This window comes from Salmo salar, chromosome 20, assembly GCF_965601325.2.
Source record: "Salmo salar chromosome 20, fSalSal1, whole genome shotgun sequence".
NCBI classification, from domain to species: domain Eukaryota; kingdom Metazoa; phylum Chordata; class Actinopteri; order Salmoniformes; family Salmonidae; genus Salmo; species Salmo salar.
The window spans coordinates 94,426,968-94,446,477 of NC_138310.1; the positions used below are offsets into that span (position 1 = coordinate 94,426,968).

The window sequence follows — 19,510 nt, forward strand, 5'->3', positions numbered from 1 at the left end:
TAGAGAACCCATCTCCATTAGACACTATTACAGAGAGCCTAGTAGAACCCATCTCCATTAGACAATATTACAGAGAGCCTTAGAGAACCCATCTCCATTAGAAAATATTACAGAGAGCCTAGTAGAACCCATCTCCATTAGACACTATTACATAGAACCTTAGAGAACCCATCTCCATTAGACAATATAACAGAGAGCCTAGTAGAACCCATCTCCATTAGACACTATTACATAGAACCTTATAGAACCCATCTCCATTAGACAATATTACAGAGAACCTTAGAGAACCCATCTCCATTAGACAATATTACAGAGAACCTTAGAGAACCCATCTCCATTAGACAATATTACAGAGATCCTTAGAGAACCCATCTCCATTAGACAATATTACAGAGAGCCTAGTAGAACCCATCTCCATTAGACAATATTACAGAGAGCCTAGTAGAACCCATCTCCATTAGACAATATTACAGAGAGCCTTAGAGAACCCATCTCCATTAGACAATATTACAGAGAACCTTAGAGAACCCATCTCCATTAGACAATATTACAGAGAACCTTAGAGAACCCATCTCCATTAGACAATATTACAGAGAGCCTAGTAGAACCCATCTCCATTAGACAATATTACAGAGAACCTTAGAGAACCCATCTCCATTAGACAATATTACAGAGAGCCTAGTAGAACCCATCTCCATTAGACAATATTACAGAGAGCCTAGTAGAACCCATCTCCATTAGACAATATTACAGAGAGCCTTAGAGAACCCATCTCCATTAGACAATATTACAGAGAGCCTAGTAGAACCCATCTCCATTAGACAATATTACAGAGAGCCTAGTAGAACCCATCTCCATTAGACAATATTACAGAGAGCCTAGTAGAACCCATCTCCATTAGACAATATTACAGAGATCCTTAGAGAACCCATCTCCATTAGACAATATTACAGAGAGCCTAGTAGAACCCATCTCCATTAGACAATATTACAGAGAGCCTAGTAGAACCCATCTCCATTAGACAATATTACAGAGAGGCTTAGAGAACCCATCTCCATTAGACAATATTACAGAGAGCCTAGTAGAACCCATCTCCATTAGACACTATTACAGAGAGCCTAGTAGAACCCATCTCCATTAGACAATATTACAGAGAGCCTAGTAGAACCCATCTCCATTAGACAATATTACAGAGAGCCTAGTAGAACCCATCTCCATTAGACAATATTACAGAGAGCCTAGTAGAACCCATCTCCATTAGACAATATTACAGAGAGCCTTAGAGAACCCATCTCCATTAGACAATATTACAGAGAGCCTAGTAGAACCCATCTCCATTAGACAATATTACAGAGAGCCTAGTAGAACCCATCTCCATTAGACAATATTACAGAGAGCCTAGTAGAACCCATCTCCATTAGACAATATTACAGAGAGCCTTAGAGAACCCATCTCCATTAGACAATATTACAGAGAGCCTTAGAGAACCCATCTCCATTAGACAATATTACAGAGAGCCTTAGAGAACCCATCTCCATTAGACAATATTACAGAGAGCCTAGTAGAACCCATCTCCATTAGACAATATTACAGAGAGCCTAGTAGAACCCATCTCCATTAGACAATATTACAGAGAGCCTTAGAGAACCCATCTCCATTAGACAATATTACAGAGAGCCTTAGAGAACCCATCTCCATTAGACAATATTACAGAGAGCCTAGTAGAACCCATCTCCATTAGACACTATTACAGAGAACCTTAGAGAACCCATCTCCATTAGACAATATTACAGAGAGCCTAGTAGAACCCATCTCCATTAGACAATATTACAGAGAACCTTAGAGAACCCATCTCCATTAGACAATATTACAGAGAGCCTTAGAGAACCCATCTCCATTAGACAATATTACAGAGAGCCTAGTAGAACCCATCTCCATTAGACAATATTACAGAGAGCCTTAGAGAACCCATCTCCATTAGACAATATTACAGAGAGCCTTAGAGAACCCATCTCCATTAGACAATATTACAGAGAGCCTAGTAGAACCCATCTCCATTAGACAATATTACAGAGAGCCTTAGAGAACCCATCTCCATTAGACAATATTACAGAGAGCCTAGTAGAACCCATCTCCATTAGACAATATTACAGAGAGCCTTAGAGAACCCATCTCCATTAGACAATATTACAGAGAGCCTAGTAGAACCCATCTCCATTAGACAATATTACAGAGAACCTTAGAGAACCCATCTCCATTAGACAATATTACAGAGAGCCTAGTAGAACCCATCTCCATTAGACAATATTACAGAGAACCTTAGAGAACCCATCTCCATTAGACAATATTACAGAGAGCCTTAGAGAACCCATCTCCATTAGACAATATTACAGAGAGCCTAGTAGAACCCATCTCCATTAGACAATATTACAGAGAGGCTTAGAGAACCCATCTCCATTAGACACTATTACAGAGAGCCTTGGAGAACCCATCTCCATTAGACACTATTACAGAGAGCCTAGTAGAACCCATCTCCATTAGACAATATTACAGAGAGCCTAGTAGAACCCATCTCCATTAGACAATATTACAGAGAGCCTAGTAGAACCCATCTCCATTAGACAATATTACAGAGAGCCTAGTAGAACCCATCTCCATTAGACAATATTACAGAGAGCCTAGTAGAACCCATCTCCATTAGAGTAAATTACAGAGAGCCTTAGATAACCCACCTCTCTCTGAGATGATTGCCTTTGAAAAGTAATTCTAAAAACACACTTTAAACCACATTAGCTGTATTCTGTCCTTCTATTCAACAGGACATCATAACTATCTCTGTGCCGGTCGAAATGACTGCATTGTGGATAAGATACGGAGAAAGAATTGCCCTGCGTGTCGCCTGAGGAAGTGCTACCAGGCTGGGATGATGCTCGGAGGTACCTTTGTGGTCCTGTCTCTCTGTCTTCCTCTTCTACTAATTAATGAATGCCCTCCTTCCCAATTATCTAGAGAACATCACATTAAAAGGGGTTACAAATTAACACTCTCTCACCTTATGCAGGAGTCTTTGAAATCATAATTTCCAGTCAAGGAGAATGTTCAAAGGGCCTTTCAGATCACAAACAGAGACCAAACACTTCATGGAAATTAACAAAATCATCAAACCCTGTCAGTACTATCTGAAATGTTCTTTCCCTTAGGATATTACCTTTTGGATGTTTAATGAACTACAGATGTAGGATCTTAATTTGATCACCCTGTTGCAGGAGAACTTTCCTGCAATGCAAGACATTTACACATGTTTAATGAACTACAGATGTAGGATCTTAATTTGATCACCCTGTTGCAGGAGAACTTTCCTGCAATGCAAGACATTTACACATGTTTAATGAACTACAGATGTAGGATCTTAATTTGATCACCCTGTTGCAGGAGAACTTTCCTGCAATGCAGGACATTTACACATTTTAAACTTGTAGTGTATTTGTAGTTTAAAAAGGCTTCTGAAGTTTGTAATTTCCACTTTGACATTTTCAGGCTTGATTTTCCCTAACGGAAAATGTATTAAACCCTTTCAAAAATGTCCATTAATTATAAACTACATAATAATTCACATTTCCTGTTGCTGCAGGATTATCTACCTGCTGTAGCAATTTGGCTCAAATTAAGATCCTACATCTGTATGGGTAAACAGTTTATTCACAAACGAAAGTGCTCTTGTAATAGCCTTTGTCAGACCTTTTATTTGAAACATTTTATGTGTCATGGGTTATTGAGGAGGAGTAAGTGTGTTATATTACGGGTTGATAATCACTCAACCATTCAAGGCCGTACCGTTCAGCAAAAAAAATTACAACTTAGAGAAAAATAAATGCATTACAGTAATTATAAATGCATTACAGTATTTTTTTTTTTTATCGAGACAAACTAAACCTGAAAACAATATCATTTTTTTTTTTAAATTATATCTTTTAACTTTGGCCTCAGACAGAATATCTGATATCAGCCGACACATCTGATCACAGCTTAATGAAGCATTTCATAGATGTTGAACCTCCACTCTAACCACTTGGCTACCCTGCCGCCCCTCCACTCTAACCACTAGGCTACCCTGCCACCCCTCCACTCTAACCACTAGGCTACCTGCCGCCCCTCCACTCTAACCACTAGGCTACCCTGCCACCCCTCCACTCTAACCACTTGGCTACCCTGCCGCCCCTCCACTCTAACCACTAGGCTACCCTGCCACCCCTCCACTCTAACCACTAGGCTAACTGCCGCCCCTCCACTCTAACCACTAGGCTACCCTGCCGCCCCTCCAGTCTAACCACTAGGCTACCCTGCCACCCCTCCACTCTAACCACTAGACTACCCTGCCACCCCTCCACTCTAACCACTAGACTACCCTGCTGCCCCTCCACTCTAACCACTAGGCTACCCTGCCGCCCCTACACTCTAACCACTAGGCTACCCTGCCGCCCCTCCACTCTAACCACTAGGCTAACTGCCGCCCCTCCACTCTAACCACTAGGCTACCTGCCGCCCCTCCACTCTAACCACTAGGCTACCTGCCGCCCCTCCACTCTAACCACTAGGCTACCTGCCGCCCCTCCACTCTAACCACAAGGCTACCCTGCCGCCCCTACACTCTAACCACTAGGCTACCTGCCGCCCCTCCACTCTAACCACTAGGCTACCCTGCCATCCCTCCACTCTAACCACTAGGCTACCTGCCGCCCCTCCACTCTAACCACTAGGCTACCCTGCCCCCCCTCCACTCTAACCACTAGGCTACCCTGCCCCACCTCCACTCTAACCACTAGCCTACCCTGCCGCCCCTCCACTCTAACCACTAGGCTAACTGCCGCCCCTCCACTCTAACCACTAAGCTACCTGCTGCCCCTCCACTCTAACCACTAGGCTACCCTGCCCCCCCCTCCACTCTAACCACTAGGCTACCTGCCGCCCCTCCACTCTAACCACTAGGCTACCCTGCCGACCCTCCACTCTAACCACTAAGCTACCTGCTGCCCCTCCACTCTAACCACTAGGTTACCCTGCCCCCCCCTCCACTCTAACCACTAGGCTACCTGCCGCCCCTCCACTCTAACCACTAGGCTACCTGCCGCCCCTCCACTCTAACCACTAGGCTACCTGCCGCCCCTCCACTCTAACCACAAGGCTACCCTGCCGCCCCTCCACTCTAACCACTAGGCTACCCTGCCCCCCCTCCACTCTAACCACTAGGCTACCCTGCCCCACCTCCACTCTAACCACTAGCCTACCCTGCCGCCCCTCCACTCTAACCACTAGGCTAACTGCTGCCCCTCCACTCTAACCACTAAGCTACCTGCTGCCCCTCCACTCTAACCACTAGGCTACCCTGCCCCCCCCTCCACTCTAACCACTAGGCTACCTGCCGCCCCTCCACTCTAACCACTAGGCTACCCTGCCGACCCTCCACTCTAACCACTAGGCTACCTGCCGCCCCTCCATTCTAACCACTAGGCTACCTGCCACCCCTCCACTCTAACCACTAGGCTACCTGCCGCCCCTCCACTCTAACCACTAGGCTACCTGCCGTCCCTCCACTCTAACCACTAGGCTACCTTCCGCCCCTCCACTCTAACCACTAGGCTACCCTGCCGTCCCTCCACTCTAACCACTAGGCTACCTGCCGCCCCTCCACTCTAACCACTAGGCACTAGGCTACCCTGCCGTCCCTCCACTCTAACCACTAGTCTACCCTGCCGCCCCTCCACTCTAACCACTAGGCTAACTGCCGCCCCTCCACTCTAACCACTAAGCTACCTGCTGCCCCTCCACTCTAACCACTAGGCTACCCTGCCCCCCCCTCCACTCTAACCACTAGGCTACCTGCCGCCCCTCCACTCTAACCACTAGGCTACCCTGCCGACCCTCCACTCTAACCACTAAGCTACCTGCTGCCCCTCCACTCTAACCACTAGGTTACCCTGCCCCCCCCTCCACTCTAACCACTAGGCTACCTGCCGCCCCTCCACTCTAACCACTAGGCTACCTGCCGCCCCTCCACTCTAACCACTAGGCTACCTGCCGCCCCTCCACTCTAACCACAAGGCTACCCTGCCGCCCCTCCACTCTAACCACTAGGCTACCCTGCCCCCCCTCCACTCTAACCACTAGGCTACCCTGCCCCACCTCCACTCTAACCACTAGCCTACCCTGCCGCCCCTCCACTCTAACCACTAGGCTAACTGCTGCCCCTCCACTCTAACCACTAAGCTACCTGCTGCCCCTCCACTCTAACCACTAGGCTACCCTGCCCCCCCCTCCACTCTAACCACTAGGCTACCTGCCGCCCCTCCACTCTAACCACTAGGCTACCCTGCCGACCCTCCACTCTAACCACTAGGCTACCTGCCGCCCCTCCATCCTAACCACTAGGCTACCTGCTGCCCCTCCACTCTAACCACTAGGCTACCTGCCGTCCCTCCACTCTAACCACTAGGCTACCTTCCGCCCCTCCACTCTAACCACTAGGCTACCCTGCCACCCCTCCACTCTAACCACTAGGCTACCCTGCCACCCCTCCACTCTAACCACTAGGCTACCTGCCGCCCCTCCACTCTAACCACTAGGCACTAGGCTACCCTGCCGTCCCTCCACTCTAACCACTAGTCTACCCTGCTGCCCCTCCACTCTAACCACTAGGCTACCTGCCGCCCCTCCACTCTAACCACTAGGCTACCCTGCTGTCCCTCCACTCTGGAGGGGCGGCAGGTAGCCTAGTGGTTAGAGTGGAGGGGTGGAAGGGTAGCCTAGTGGTTACATTTTAGGGGCGGCAGGGTAGACTAGTGGTTAGAGTGGAGGGGCGGCAGGTAGCCTAGTGGTTAAAGTGGAGGGGTGGCAGCGTAGCCTAGTGGTTAGAGTGGAGGGGTGGCAGGTAGCCTAGTGGTTAAAGTGGAGGGGTGGCAGCGTAGCCTAGTGGTTAGAGTGGAGGGGCGGCAGGGTAGCCTAGTGGTTAGAGTGGAGGGGCGGCAGCGTAGCCTAGTAGTTAGAGTGGAGGGGTGGCAGGGTAGCCTAGTGGTTAGAGTGTAGGAGCGGCAGGGTAGCCTAGTGGTTAGAGTGGAGGGGTGGCAGGGTAGCCTAGTGGTTAGAGGGGAGCGGTGGCAGCGTAGCCTAGTGGTTAGAGTGGAGGGGCGGCAGGGTAGCCTAGTGGTTAGAGTGGAGGGGTGGCAGGGTAGCCTAGTGGTTAGAGTGGAGGGTGGCAGGGTAGCCTAGTGGTTAGAGTGGAGGGACGGCAGCGTAGCCTAGTGGTTAGAGTGGAGGGACGGCAGGGTAGCCTAGTGGTTAGAGTGGAGTTGCGGCAGGGTAGCCTAGTGGTTAGAGTGGAGGGGCGGCAGGTAGCCTAGTGGTTAGAGTGGAGGGGTTGCAGGGTAGCCTAGTGGTTAGAGTGAAGGGGCGGCAGGGTAGCCTAGTGGTTAGAGTGGAGGGGTGGCAGGTAGCCTAGTGGTTAGAGTGTAGGGGCGGCAGGGTAGCCTAGTGGTTAGAGTGGAGGGGTGGCAGGGTAGCCTTGTGGTTAGAGTGGAGGGGTGGCAGGGTAGCATAGTGGTTAGAGTGGAGGGGTGGCAGGGTAGCCTAGTGTTTAGAGTGGAGGGGTGGCAGGGTAGCCTACTGGTTAGAGTGGAGGGGCGGCAGGTAGCCTAGTGGTTAGAGTGGAGGGGCTGCAGGGTAGCCTAGTGGTTAGAGTGGAGTGGCTGCAGGGTAGCCTAGTGGTTAGAGTGGAGGGGTGGCAGGTAGCCTAGTGGTTAGAGTGTAGGGGTGGCAGGTAGCCTAGTGGTTAGAGTGGAGGGGCGGCAGGTAGCCTAGTGGTTAGAGTGGAGGGGCTGCAGGGTAGCCTAGTGGTTAGAGTGGAGGGCAACATCTATGAAATGCTTCATTAAGATGTGATCAGATGTGTCGGCTGACATAAGATATTCTGTTCAAGTTCAAATCCCCGAGCTGACAAGGTACAACTCTGTCGTTCTGCCCCCTGAACAAGGCAGTTAAACCCACTGTTCCCCGGTAGGCCGTCATTGAAAATAGAATTTGTTCTTAACTGACTTGCCTAGGTAAATAAAGGTAAAAATACCAATGTCTACATACAGTATGTGAATGACAAGTGTTCCTTGTACTCTTCACATGTTTTAACTGACCCTTGTGGTAATAATTGTCATAGGGCGGAAGCTGAAGCGTTTCGGGGCCCTGAAGGCAGGTCTGGCACCAGCCTTGATGTTCCAGGGGCCCTTATCAGCCCTAGGGGATGGTCTGGCCCCAGCCTTGATGTTCCAGGGGCCCTTGTCAGCCCTGGGGGATGGTCAGGCCCTGGCCTCTCTACCCTGCATGCCTGGCCTCAACGAGCTGCAGCTCTCCCCTCAGATCATCAGCATTTTGGAGAGCATTGAGCCTGAGGTGGGTCGGAGTTTTTGATATTAATTAATCGGGGGGGGGGGGGAATCCTAACCTCCGCCTAAATCTAATTGTAACTTAGTCTCCTATTGACTTCAATGGGAAAATTTGACTGAAGGACAAGTTATGTTTCATATTCATCATAGGCACCTTTTGCTTTGTATTGTCCTGCTGCTGAGAATGGATTGACATTCAGGGATCAATCATGTATTCATCTCTCCATCTACCAGGTGGTGTACTCTGGCTATGACAACTCCCAGCCTGACATGCCACACCTCCTCCTCAACAGTCTCAACAGACTGTGTGATAGACAGCTGTTGTGGATCGTCCGGTGGTCCAAGTCCCTGCCAGGTAATAGCAGGAAGAATGTTAACTGTGTTATAAATGCTGTATGTATGGTTTATGAATGTCTTATAATGTGCTGAGAGACAGACTGTGATTCCATCCGGTGGTCAAGTAACAGCAGGAAGAATGTCAACTGGTTTGATAACCTATCTCAACATCTGCACACGTAACCCTTTCACACTTCATATACTGATGTAAATGGAAGGTTTTCACCCATGTGGATCCAAGTTAGGATTGGTCCATATGAGTTCCTTTACTGGAGTCAACCTGTACCACATTACAGTCAGCAGTAGTAGCCTGCAGTCTTCTTGGTCAGGTCTGCCAGACAGCAGAAGTCACCTGCAGTCGTCTTGGTCAGGTCTGCCAGACAGCAGTAGTATCCTGCAGTCGCCATGGTCAGGTCTGCCAGACAGCAGCAGTAGCCTGCAGTCGTCTTGGTCAGGTCTGCCAGACAGCAGTAGTATCCTGCAGTCGCTGTGGTCAGGTCTGCCAGACAGCAGTAGTATCCTGCAGTCGTCTTGGTCAGGTCTGCCAGACAGCAGTAGTATCCTGCAGTCGTCTTGGTCAGGTCTGCCAGACAGCAGTAGTATCCTGCAGTCGTCTTGGTCAGGTCTGCCAGACAGCAGTAGTATCCTGCAGTCGCCGTGGTCAGGTCTGCCAGACAGCAGCAGTAGCCTGCAGTCGCCGTGGTCAGGTCTGCCAGACAGCAGTAGTATCCTGCAGTCGCTGTGGTCAGGTCTGCCAGACAGCAGTAGTATCCTGCAGTCGCCGTGGTCAGGTCTGCCAGACAGCTGTACTAGCCTGCAGTCGTCTTGGCCAGGTCTGCCAGGTAACAGAATAACTGTATTCAGGGTTGACTTATGATATAAGTGTCACGTCCTGACCATAGAAAGCTTTTATTTTCTATGGTAGAGTAGGTCAGGGCGTGACAGAGGGTTTTGTCTAGTTTACATTTTCTATGTTGTGTGGTTCTAGTTTCTGTTTTTATATGTCGTTTTTTGGGGGGGATGATCTCCAATTAGAGGCAGCTGGTCATCGTTGTCTCTAATTGGGGATCATATTTAAGTTGTTGTTTTTCCCACTAGGTTTTGTGGGAGATTATTTTGAGTTAGTGTATGTTGCACCTCTTCATCACGGTTTGTTGTTTATTAGTTTATTGTATGTCTTGCATAGTTTCACAGTTATAATAAAATGTGGAACGATACACACGCTGCGCCTTGGTCCGCTCCTTCATACAACAAACGTGACAGAATCTCCCACCACCAACGGACCAAGCAGCGTGGTCAGGAGGACTGGACCTGGGAGGAAATCCTGGATGGAGCAGGACCCTGGACAAGGCCCGGGGAGTATCGCTGTCCAAAGGAGGAGATGGAAGCAGCGAGAGCAGAACGGCGATATTACGAGGCGTTATACCATCAAGGCAAGCACGAGAGGCAGCCCCCCCCCAAAAAAAATTGGGGGGGCACACGGGGAGATTGGTAGAGTCAGGGTTCAGACCTGAGCCAACTCCCCGTGCTTACCGTGGGTAGCATGTGACCAGTCGGGCACCGTGTTATGCGGTGATGCGCACTGTATCTCCAGTGCGCATTCACAGCCCGGTGTGCTTGTTGCCAGCGCCCCGCATTTGCCGGGCTAGAGTGAGCATTCAGCCAGGAAGGGTGGTGCCAGCTCAGCGCTCCTGGTCTCCAGTACGCTTCCTCGGTCCAGGATATCCTGCGCCAGCTCCGCGCACTGTGTCGCCAGTGCGTATTCACAGCCCAGTGCGTCCTGTGCCAGCTCCCCGCATTTGCCGGGCGAAAGTAAGCCTCCAGCCAGGACGGGTTGTGCCAGCTCTACGCTCGAGACCTCCGGGGCGCCTCCACGGCCCAGTATATCCTGTACCTGCCCCACGCACCCGGCCTCCAGTGAGTCTATCCAGCCTGGTATGCCCTGTGCCTGCTCCTCGCACTTGCCCTGAGGTGCGTGTTACCAGTCTTGCGCCACCTTTGCCATCCCCACGCATCAGGCCTCCAGTGTGCCTGCCCAGTCCGGTGTGTCCTGTTCCTGCTCTCTGCACTCGCCCTGAGGTAAGTGTTACCAGTCTGGCGCCACCTGGGCCAGCCCCACGCATCAGGCCTCCAGTGCGCCTTCCCAGTCCAGAGCTTCCGGCGACAGTTCCCAGTCCAGAGCTTCCGGCGACAGTTCCCAGTCCAGAGCTTCTGGCGACAGTTCCCAGTCCAGAGATTCCGGCGACAGTTCCCAGTCCAGAGCTTCTGGCGACAGTTCCCAGTACAGAGATTCCGGCGATAGTTCCCAGTCCAGAGCTTCCAGCGACGTTTTACAGTCCGGAACCTCCTGAGACGTTTTACAGTCCGGAACCTCCTTAGACGGCCTACAGTCCGGAACCTCCTGAGATGGCCTACAGTCCGGAACCTCTTGAGACGGCCGGAAATCCGAAACCTCCTGAGACGGCCTGCAGTCCGGAACCTCCTGAGACGGCCTGCAGTCCGGAACCTCCTGAGACGGCCTGCAGTCCAGAGTCTTCAGCGAAGGCCTGCAGTCCAGAGTCTTCAGCGACAGTCTGCAGTCCGGAGTCTTCAGCAGCGGTCTGCAGTCCGGAGTCTTCAGCAGCGGTCTGCAGTCCAGAGTCTCCAGCGGCGGTCTGCAGTCCAGAGTCTCCAGCGGCGGTCTGCAGTTCAGAGTCTCCAGCGGCGGTCTGCAGTCCAGAGTCTCCAGCGGCGGTCTGCAGCCCAGAGCCTCCAGCGATGATCCACGGTCCAGTGACACAAAAGCAGAAGGATCAGCTGGCGGAGCGGGGGCTATGCCCCGAACCGGAGCCGCCTCCTATGCTGGCGGATAAGCAGGATGAGAGGGTTCTTCGTCCCGCACCAGAACCGCCTCAGATGCAGGAGGATCCGCGGGATGTGAAGGTTCTTCGTCCTGCACCAGAGCCGCCACCGACATTAGTCACCCACCCTAACCCTCCCTATTTTTTTTTGTTGTTTCAGGTTTTGCGTTCGGAGTCTGCACCTTTGGGGGGTGGGGGGGTACTGTCACGTCCTGACCATAGAAAGCTTTTATTTTCTATGGTAGAGTAGGTCAGGGCGTGACAGGGGGTTTTGTCTAGTTTAAAAGTTCTATGTTGTGTGGTTCTAGTTTCTGTTTTTCTATGTTTTTTTGGGGGGGGGGGATGATCTCCAATTAGAGGCAGGTGGTCAGCGTTGTCTCTAATTGGGGATCTATTTAAGTTGTTGTTTTTCCCACTTGGTTTGTGGGAGATTATTTTGAGTTAGTGTATGTTGCACCTCTTCGTCATGGTTTGTTGTTTTTGTTTATTAGTTTATTGTGTGTCTTGCATAGTTTCACAGTTATAATAAAATGTGGAACGATACACACGCTGTGCCTTGGTCCGCTCCTTCAAACAACAAATGTGACAATAAGTCTATGTTTGCTTCCCAAATAACACACCATGCCCTATATAGTGCACAACTTTTGACCAGAGCCCCATGGCACCCTATTCCCTATATAGTGCACAACTTTTGACCAGAGCCATATGGCACCCTATTCAATATATATACACTGCTCAAAAAAATAAAGGGAACACTAAAATAACACATCCTAGATCTGAATGAATGAAATAATCTTATTAAATACTTTTTTCTTTACATAGTTGAATGTGCTGACAACAAAATCACACAAAAATAATCAATGGAAATCCAATTTATCAACCCATGGAGGTTTGGATTTGGAGTCGCACTCAAAATTAAAGTGGAAAACCACACTACAGGCTGATCCAACTTTGATGTAATGTCCTTAAAAGAAGTCAAAATGAGGCTCAGTAGTGTGTGTGGCCTCCACGTGCCTGTATGACCTCCCTACAACGCCTGGGCATGCTCCTGATGAGGTGGCGGATGGTCTCCTGAGGTATCTCCTCCCAGACCTGGACTAAAGCATCCGCCAACTCCTGGACAGTCTGTGGTGCAACATGGCGTTGGTGGATGGAGCGAGACATTATGTCCCAGATGTGCTCAATTGGATTCAGGTCTGGGGAACGGGCGGGCCAGTCCATAGCATCAATTCCTTCCTCTTGCAGGAACTGCTGACACACTCCAGCCACATGAGGTCTAGCATTGTCTTGCATTAGGAGGAACCCAGGGCCAACCGCACCAGCATATGGTCTCACAAGGGGTCTGAGGATCTCATCTCGGTACCTAATGGCAGTCAGGCTACCTCTGGCGAGCACATGGAGGGCTGTGCGGCCCCCCAAAGAAATGCCACCCCACACCATGACTGACCCACCGCCAAACCGGTCATGCTGGAGGATGTTGCAGGCAGCAGAACGTTCTCCATGGCGTCTCCAGACTCTGTCACGTCTGTCACATGTGCTCAGTGTGAACCTGCTTTCATCTGTGAAGAGCACAGGGCGCCAGTGGCGAATTTGCCAATCTTGGTGTTCTCTGGCAAATGCCAAACGTCCTGCACGGTGTTGGGCTGTAAGCACAACCCCCACCTGTGGACGTCGGGCCCTCATACCACCCTCATGGAGTCTGTTTCTGACCGTTTGAGCAGACACATGCACATTTGTGGCCTGCTGGAGGTCATTTTGCAGGGCTCTGGCAGTGCTTCTCCTGCTCCTCCTTGCACAAAGGCGGAGGTAGCGGTCCTGCTGCTGGGTTGCTGCCCTCCTACGGCCTCCTCCACGTCTCCTGATGTACTGGCCTGTCTCCTGGAAGCGACTCCATGCTCTGGACACTACGCTGACAGACACAGCAAACCTTCTTGCCACAGCTCGCATTGATGTGCCATCCTGGATGAGCTGCACTACCTGAGCCACTTGTGTGGGTTGTAGACTCCGTTTCATGCTACCACTAGAGTGAAAGCACCGCCAGCATTCAAAAGTGACCAAAACATCAGCCAGGAAGCATAGGAACTGAGAAGTGGTCTGTGGTCCCCATCTGCAGAACCACTCCTTTATTGGGGGTGTCTTGCTAATTGCCTATAATTTCCACCTGTTGTCTATTCCATTTGCACAACAGCATGTGAAATTTATTGTCAATCAGTGGTGCTTCCTAAGGGGACAGTTTGATTTCACAGAAGTGTGATTGTCTTGGAGTTACATTGTGTTGTTTTAGTGTTCCCTTTATTTTTTTGAGCAGTATAGTTCGCAACTTTTGACACGAGACCTATGGCACCCTATTCTCTATATATAGTACACTACTGTAGACCAGAGCCCTATGGCACCCTATGTCCTATATAGTGCACTACTGTTGACCAGAGCCCTATGGGCGAGGCCTCCTCAGGGCCAACACACTCACCATGGTCACCAGCGCTCTGCAGCGAAGATCTCACTCCCTAACACTGGCAGGCAGAGATACAGCCAGGGAGACCATGTGGAAAGTACAACCAATAATTTCTTCTCTTTTCAAAGTCACGAAACACCCTTTATAAGTACTGGTAACCTCCTTAACACACATTATCACTACTGGTAACCTCCTAAACACCCTTTATAACTACTGGTAACCTCCTAAACACCCTTTATCACTACTGGTAACCTCCTAAACACCCTTTATAACTACTGGTAACCTCCTAAACACCCTTTATCACTACTGGTAACCTCCTAAACACCCTTTATCACTACTGGTAACCTCCTAAACACCCTTTATAACTACTGGTAACCTCCTAAACAACCCTTTATAACTACTGGTAACCTCCAAAACACCCTTTATCACTACCTCCTAAACACCCTTTATCACTACTGGTAACCTCCTAAACACCCTTTATAACTACTGGTAACCTCCTAAACACCCTTTATCACTACTGGTAACCTCCTAAACACCCTTTATAACTACTGGTAACCTCCTAAACACCCTTTATAACTACTGGTAACCTCCTAAACACCCTTTATAACTACTGGTAACCTCCTAAACACCCTTTATAACTACTGGTAACCTCCTAAACACCCTTTATCACTACTGGTAACCTCCTAAACACCCTTTATCACTACTGGTAACCTCCTAAACACCCTTTATCACTACTGGTAACCTCCTAAACACCCTTTATCACTACTAGTAATCTCCTAAACACCCTTTATAACTACTGGTAACCTCCTAAACACCCTTTATAACTACTGGTAACCTCCTAAACACCCTTTATCAATACCCCCTAAACACACTTTATCACTACTGGTAACCTCCTAAACGCCCTTCATCACTACCTCCTAAACACCCTTTATAACTACTGGTAATCTCCTAAACACCGTTTATCACTACTGGTAACCTCCTAAACACCCTTTATCACTACTTCCTAAACACCCTTTATCACTACTGGTAACCTCCTAAACACCCTTTATAACTACTCGTAACCTCCTAAACACCCTTTATCACTACCTCCTAAACACCCTTTATAACTACTGGCTACCTCCTAAACACCCTTTATCACTACTGGTAACCTCCTAAACACCCTTTATAACTACTGGTAACCTCATAAACACCCTTTATCACTACTGGTAACCTCCTAAACACCCTTTATCACTACTGGTAACCTCCTAAACACCCTTTATAACTACTGGTAACCTCCTAAACACCCTTTATAACTACTGGTAACCTCCTAAACACCCTTTATAACTACTGGTAACCTCCTAAACACCCTTTATCACTACTGGTAACCTCCTAAACACCCTTTATAACTACTGGTAACCTCCTAAACACCCTTTATAACTACTGGTAATCTCCTACACACCCTTTATCACTACTGGTAACCTCCTAAACACCCTTTATCACTACTGGTAACCTCCTAAACACCCTTTATCACTACTGGTAACCTCCTAAACACCCTTTATAACTACTGGTAACCTCCTAAACACCCTTTATAACTACTGGCAACCTCCTAAACACCCTTTATCACTACTGGTAACCTCCTAAACACCCTTTATCACTACTGGTAACCTCCTAAACACCCTTTATCACTACTGGTAACCTCCTAAACACCCTTTATAACTACTGGTAACCTCCTAAACACCCTTTATCACTACCTCCTAAACACCCTTTATAACTACTGGCAACCTCCTAAACACCCTTTATCACTACTGGTAACCTCCTAAACACCCTTTATAACTACTGGTAACCTCATAAACACCCTTTATCACTACTGGTAACCTCCTAAACACCCTTTATCACTACTGGTAACCTTCTAAACACCCTTTATAACTACTGGTAACCTCCTAAACACCCTTTATAACTACTGGTAACCTCCTAAACACCCTTTATAACTACTGGTAACCTCCTAAACACCCTTTATAACTACTGGTAACCTCCTAAACACCCTTTATCACTACTGGTAACCTCCTAAACACCCTTTATCACTAGCTCCTAAACACCCTTTATCACTACTGGTAACCTCCTAAACACCCTTTATAACTACTGGTAACCTCCTAAACACCCTTTATAACTACTGGTAACCTCCAAAACACCCTTTATCACTACCTCCTAAACACCCTTTATAACTACTGGCAACCTCCTAAACACCCTTTATCACTACTGGTAACCTCCTAAACACCCTTTATAACTACTGGTAACCTCATAAACACCCTTTATCACTACTGGTAACCTCCTAAACACCCTTTATCACTACTGGTAACCTTCTAAACACCCTTTATAACTACTGGTAACCTCCTAAACACCCTTTATAACTACTGGTAACCTCCTAAACACCCTTTATAACTACTGGTAACCTCCTAAACACCCTTTATAACTACTGGTAACCTCCTAAACACCCTTTATCACTACTGGTAACCTCCTAAACACCCTTTATCACTACCTCCTAAACACCCTTTATCACTACTGGTAACCTCCTAAACACCCTTTATCACTACTAGTAATCTCCTAAACACCCTTTATAACTACTGGTAACCTCCTAAACACCCTTTATAACTACTGGTAACCTCCTAAACACCCTTTATCAATACCCCCTAAACACACTTTATCACTACTGGTAACCTCCTAAACGCCCTTCATCACTACCTCCTAAACACCCTTTATAACTACTGGTAATCTCCTAAACACCGTTTATCACTACTGGTAACCTCCTAAACACCCTTTATCACTACTTCCTAAACACCCTTTATCACTACTGGTAACCTCCTAAACACCCTTTATAACTACTCGTAACCTCCTAAACACCCTTTATCACTACCTCCTAAACACCCTTTATAACTACTGGCTACCTCCTAAACACCCTTTATCACTACTGGCAACCTCCTAAACACCCTTTATCACTACTGGTAACCTCCTAAACACCCTTTATCACTACTGGTAACCTCCTAAACACCCTTTATCACTACTGGTAACCTCCTAAACACCCTTTATAACTACTGGTAACCTCCTAAACACCCTTTATCACTACTGGTAACCTCCTAAACACCCTTTATAACTACTGGTAACCTCCTAAACACCCTTTATCACTACCTCCTAAACACCCTTTATAACTACTGGCAACCTCCTAAACACCCTTTATCACTACTGGTAACCTCCTAAACACCCTTTATAACTACTGGTAACCTCCTAAACACCCTTTATCACTACTGGTAACCTCCTAAACACCCTTTATCACTACCTCCTAAACACCCTTTATCACTACTGGTAACCTCCTAAACACCCTTTATCACTACTGGTAACCTCCTAAACACCCTTTATAACTACTGGTAACCTCCTAAACACCCTTTATAACTACTGGTAACCTCCTAAACACCCTTTATCACTACCTCCTAAACACCCTTTATCACTACTGGTAACCTCCTAAACACCCTTTATCACTACTGAACCTCCTAAACACCCTTTATAACTACTGGTAACCTCCTAAACACCCTTTATCACTACTGGTAACCTCCTAAACACCCTTTATCACTACTTCCTAAACACCCTTTATCACTACTGGTAACCTCCTAAACACCCTTTATAACTACTGGTAACCTCCTAAACACCCTTTATCACTACCTCCTAAACACCCTTTATAACTACTGGTAACCTCCTAAACACCCTTTATCACTACTGGTAACCTCCTAAACACCCTTTATCACTACTGGTAACCTCCTAAACACCCTTTATCACTACTGGTAACCTCCTAAACACCCTTTATAACTACTGGTAACCTCCTAAACACCCTTTATAACTACTGGTAACCTCCTAAACACCCTTTATCACTACTGGTAACCTCCTAAACACCCTTTATAACTACTGGTAACCTCCTAAACACCCTTTATCACTACCTCCTAAACACCCTTTATAACTACTGGTAACCTCCTAAACACCCTTTATCACTACTGGTAACCTCCTAAACACCCTTTATAACTACTGGTAACCTCCTAAACACCCTTTATAACTACTGGTAACCTCCTAAACACCCTTTATCACTACTGGTAACCTCCTAAACACCCTTTATAACTACTGGTAACCTCCTAAACACCCTTTATCACTACTGGTAACCTCCTAAACACCCTTTATCACTACTGGTAACCTCCTAAACACCCTTTATAACTACTGGTAACCTCCTAAACACCCTTTATCACTACTGGTAACCTCCTAAACACCCTTTATAACTACTGGCAACCTCCTAAACACCCTTTATCACTACTGGTAACCTCCTAAACACCCTTTATCACTACTGGTAACCTCCTAAACACCCTTTATAACTACTGGTAACCTCCTAAACACCCTTTATCACTACCTCCTAAACACCCTTTATAACTACTGGCAACCTCCTAAACACCCTTTATCACTACTGGTAACCTCCTAAACACCCTTTATCACTACTGGTAACCTTCTAAACACCCTTTATAACTACTGGTAACCTCCTAAACACCCTTTATAACTACTGGTAACCTCCTAAACACCCTTTATAACTACTGGTAACCTCCTAAACACCCTTTATAACTACTGGTAACCTCCTAAACACCCTTTATCACTACTGGTAACCTCCTAAACACCCTTTATCACTACCTCCTAAACACCCTTTATCACTACTGGTAACCTCCTAAACACCCTTTATCACTACTAGTAATCTCCTAAACACCCTTTATAACTACTGGTAACCTCCTAAACACCCTTTATAACTACTGGTAACCTCCTAAACACCCTTTATCAATACCCCCTAAACACACTTTATCACTACTGGTAACCTCCTAAACGCCCTTCATCACTACCTCCTAAACACCCTTTATAACTACTGGTAATCTCCTAAACACCGTTTATCACTACTGGTAACCTCCTAAACACCCTTTATCACTACTTCCTAAACACCCTTTATCACTACTGGTAACCTCCTAAACACCCTTTATAACTACTGGTAACCTCCTAAACACCCTTTATCACTACTGGTAACCTCCTAAACACCCTTTATAACTACTGGTACCTCCTAAACACCCTTTATCACTACTGGTAACCTCCTAAACACCCTTTATCACTACTGGTAACCTCCTAAACACCCTTTATCACTACTGGTAACCTCCTAAACACCCTTTATAACTACTGGTAACCTCCTAAACACCCTTTATAACTACTGGTAACCTCCTAAACACCCTTTATCAATACCCCTAAACACCCTTTATCACTACTGGTAACCTCCTAAACACCCTTTATCACTACCTCCTAAACACCCTTTATAACTACTGGTAACCTCCTAAACACCCTTTATCACTACTGGTAACCTCCTAAACACCCTTTATCACTACCTCCTAAACACCCTTTATCACTACTGGTAACCT

At 47.5% G+C, this 19,510-nt stretch overlaps 1 protein-coding gene across 1 annotated transcript in view; it reads left to right on the forward strand.

The window, feature by feature from the left end:
- Positions 1-19,510, forward strand: part of pgr (progesterone receptor) — a 77,045-nt gene that overhangs the window by 26,366 nt on the left and 31,169 nt on the right. Inside the window, 3 exon segments of the mRNA NM_001252363.1 lie at positions 2,820-2,936; positions 8,201-8,433; positions 8,661-8,781. Of these exon segments, the coding sequence (NP_001239292.1) occupies positions 2,820-2,936; positions 8,201-8,433; positions 8,661-8,781 (471 nt within the window).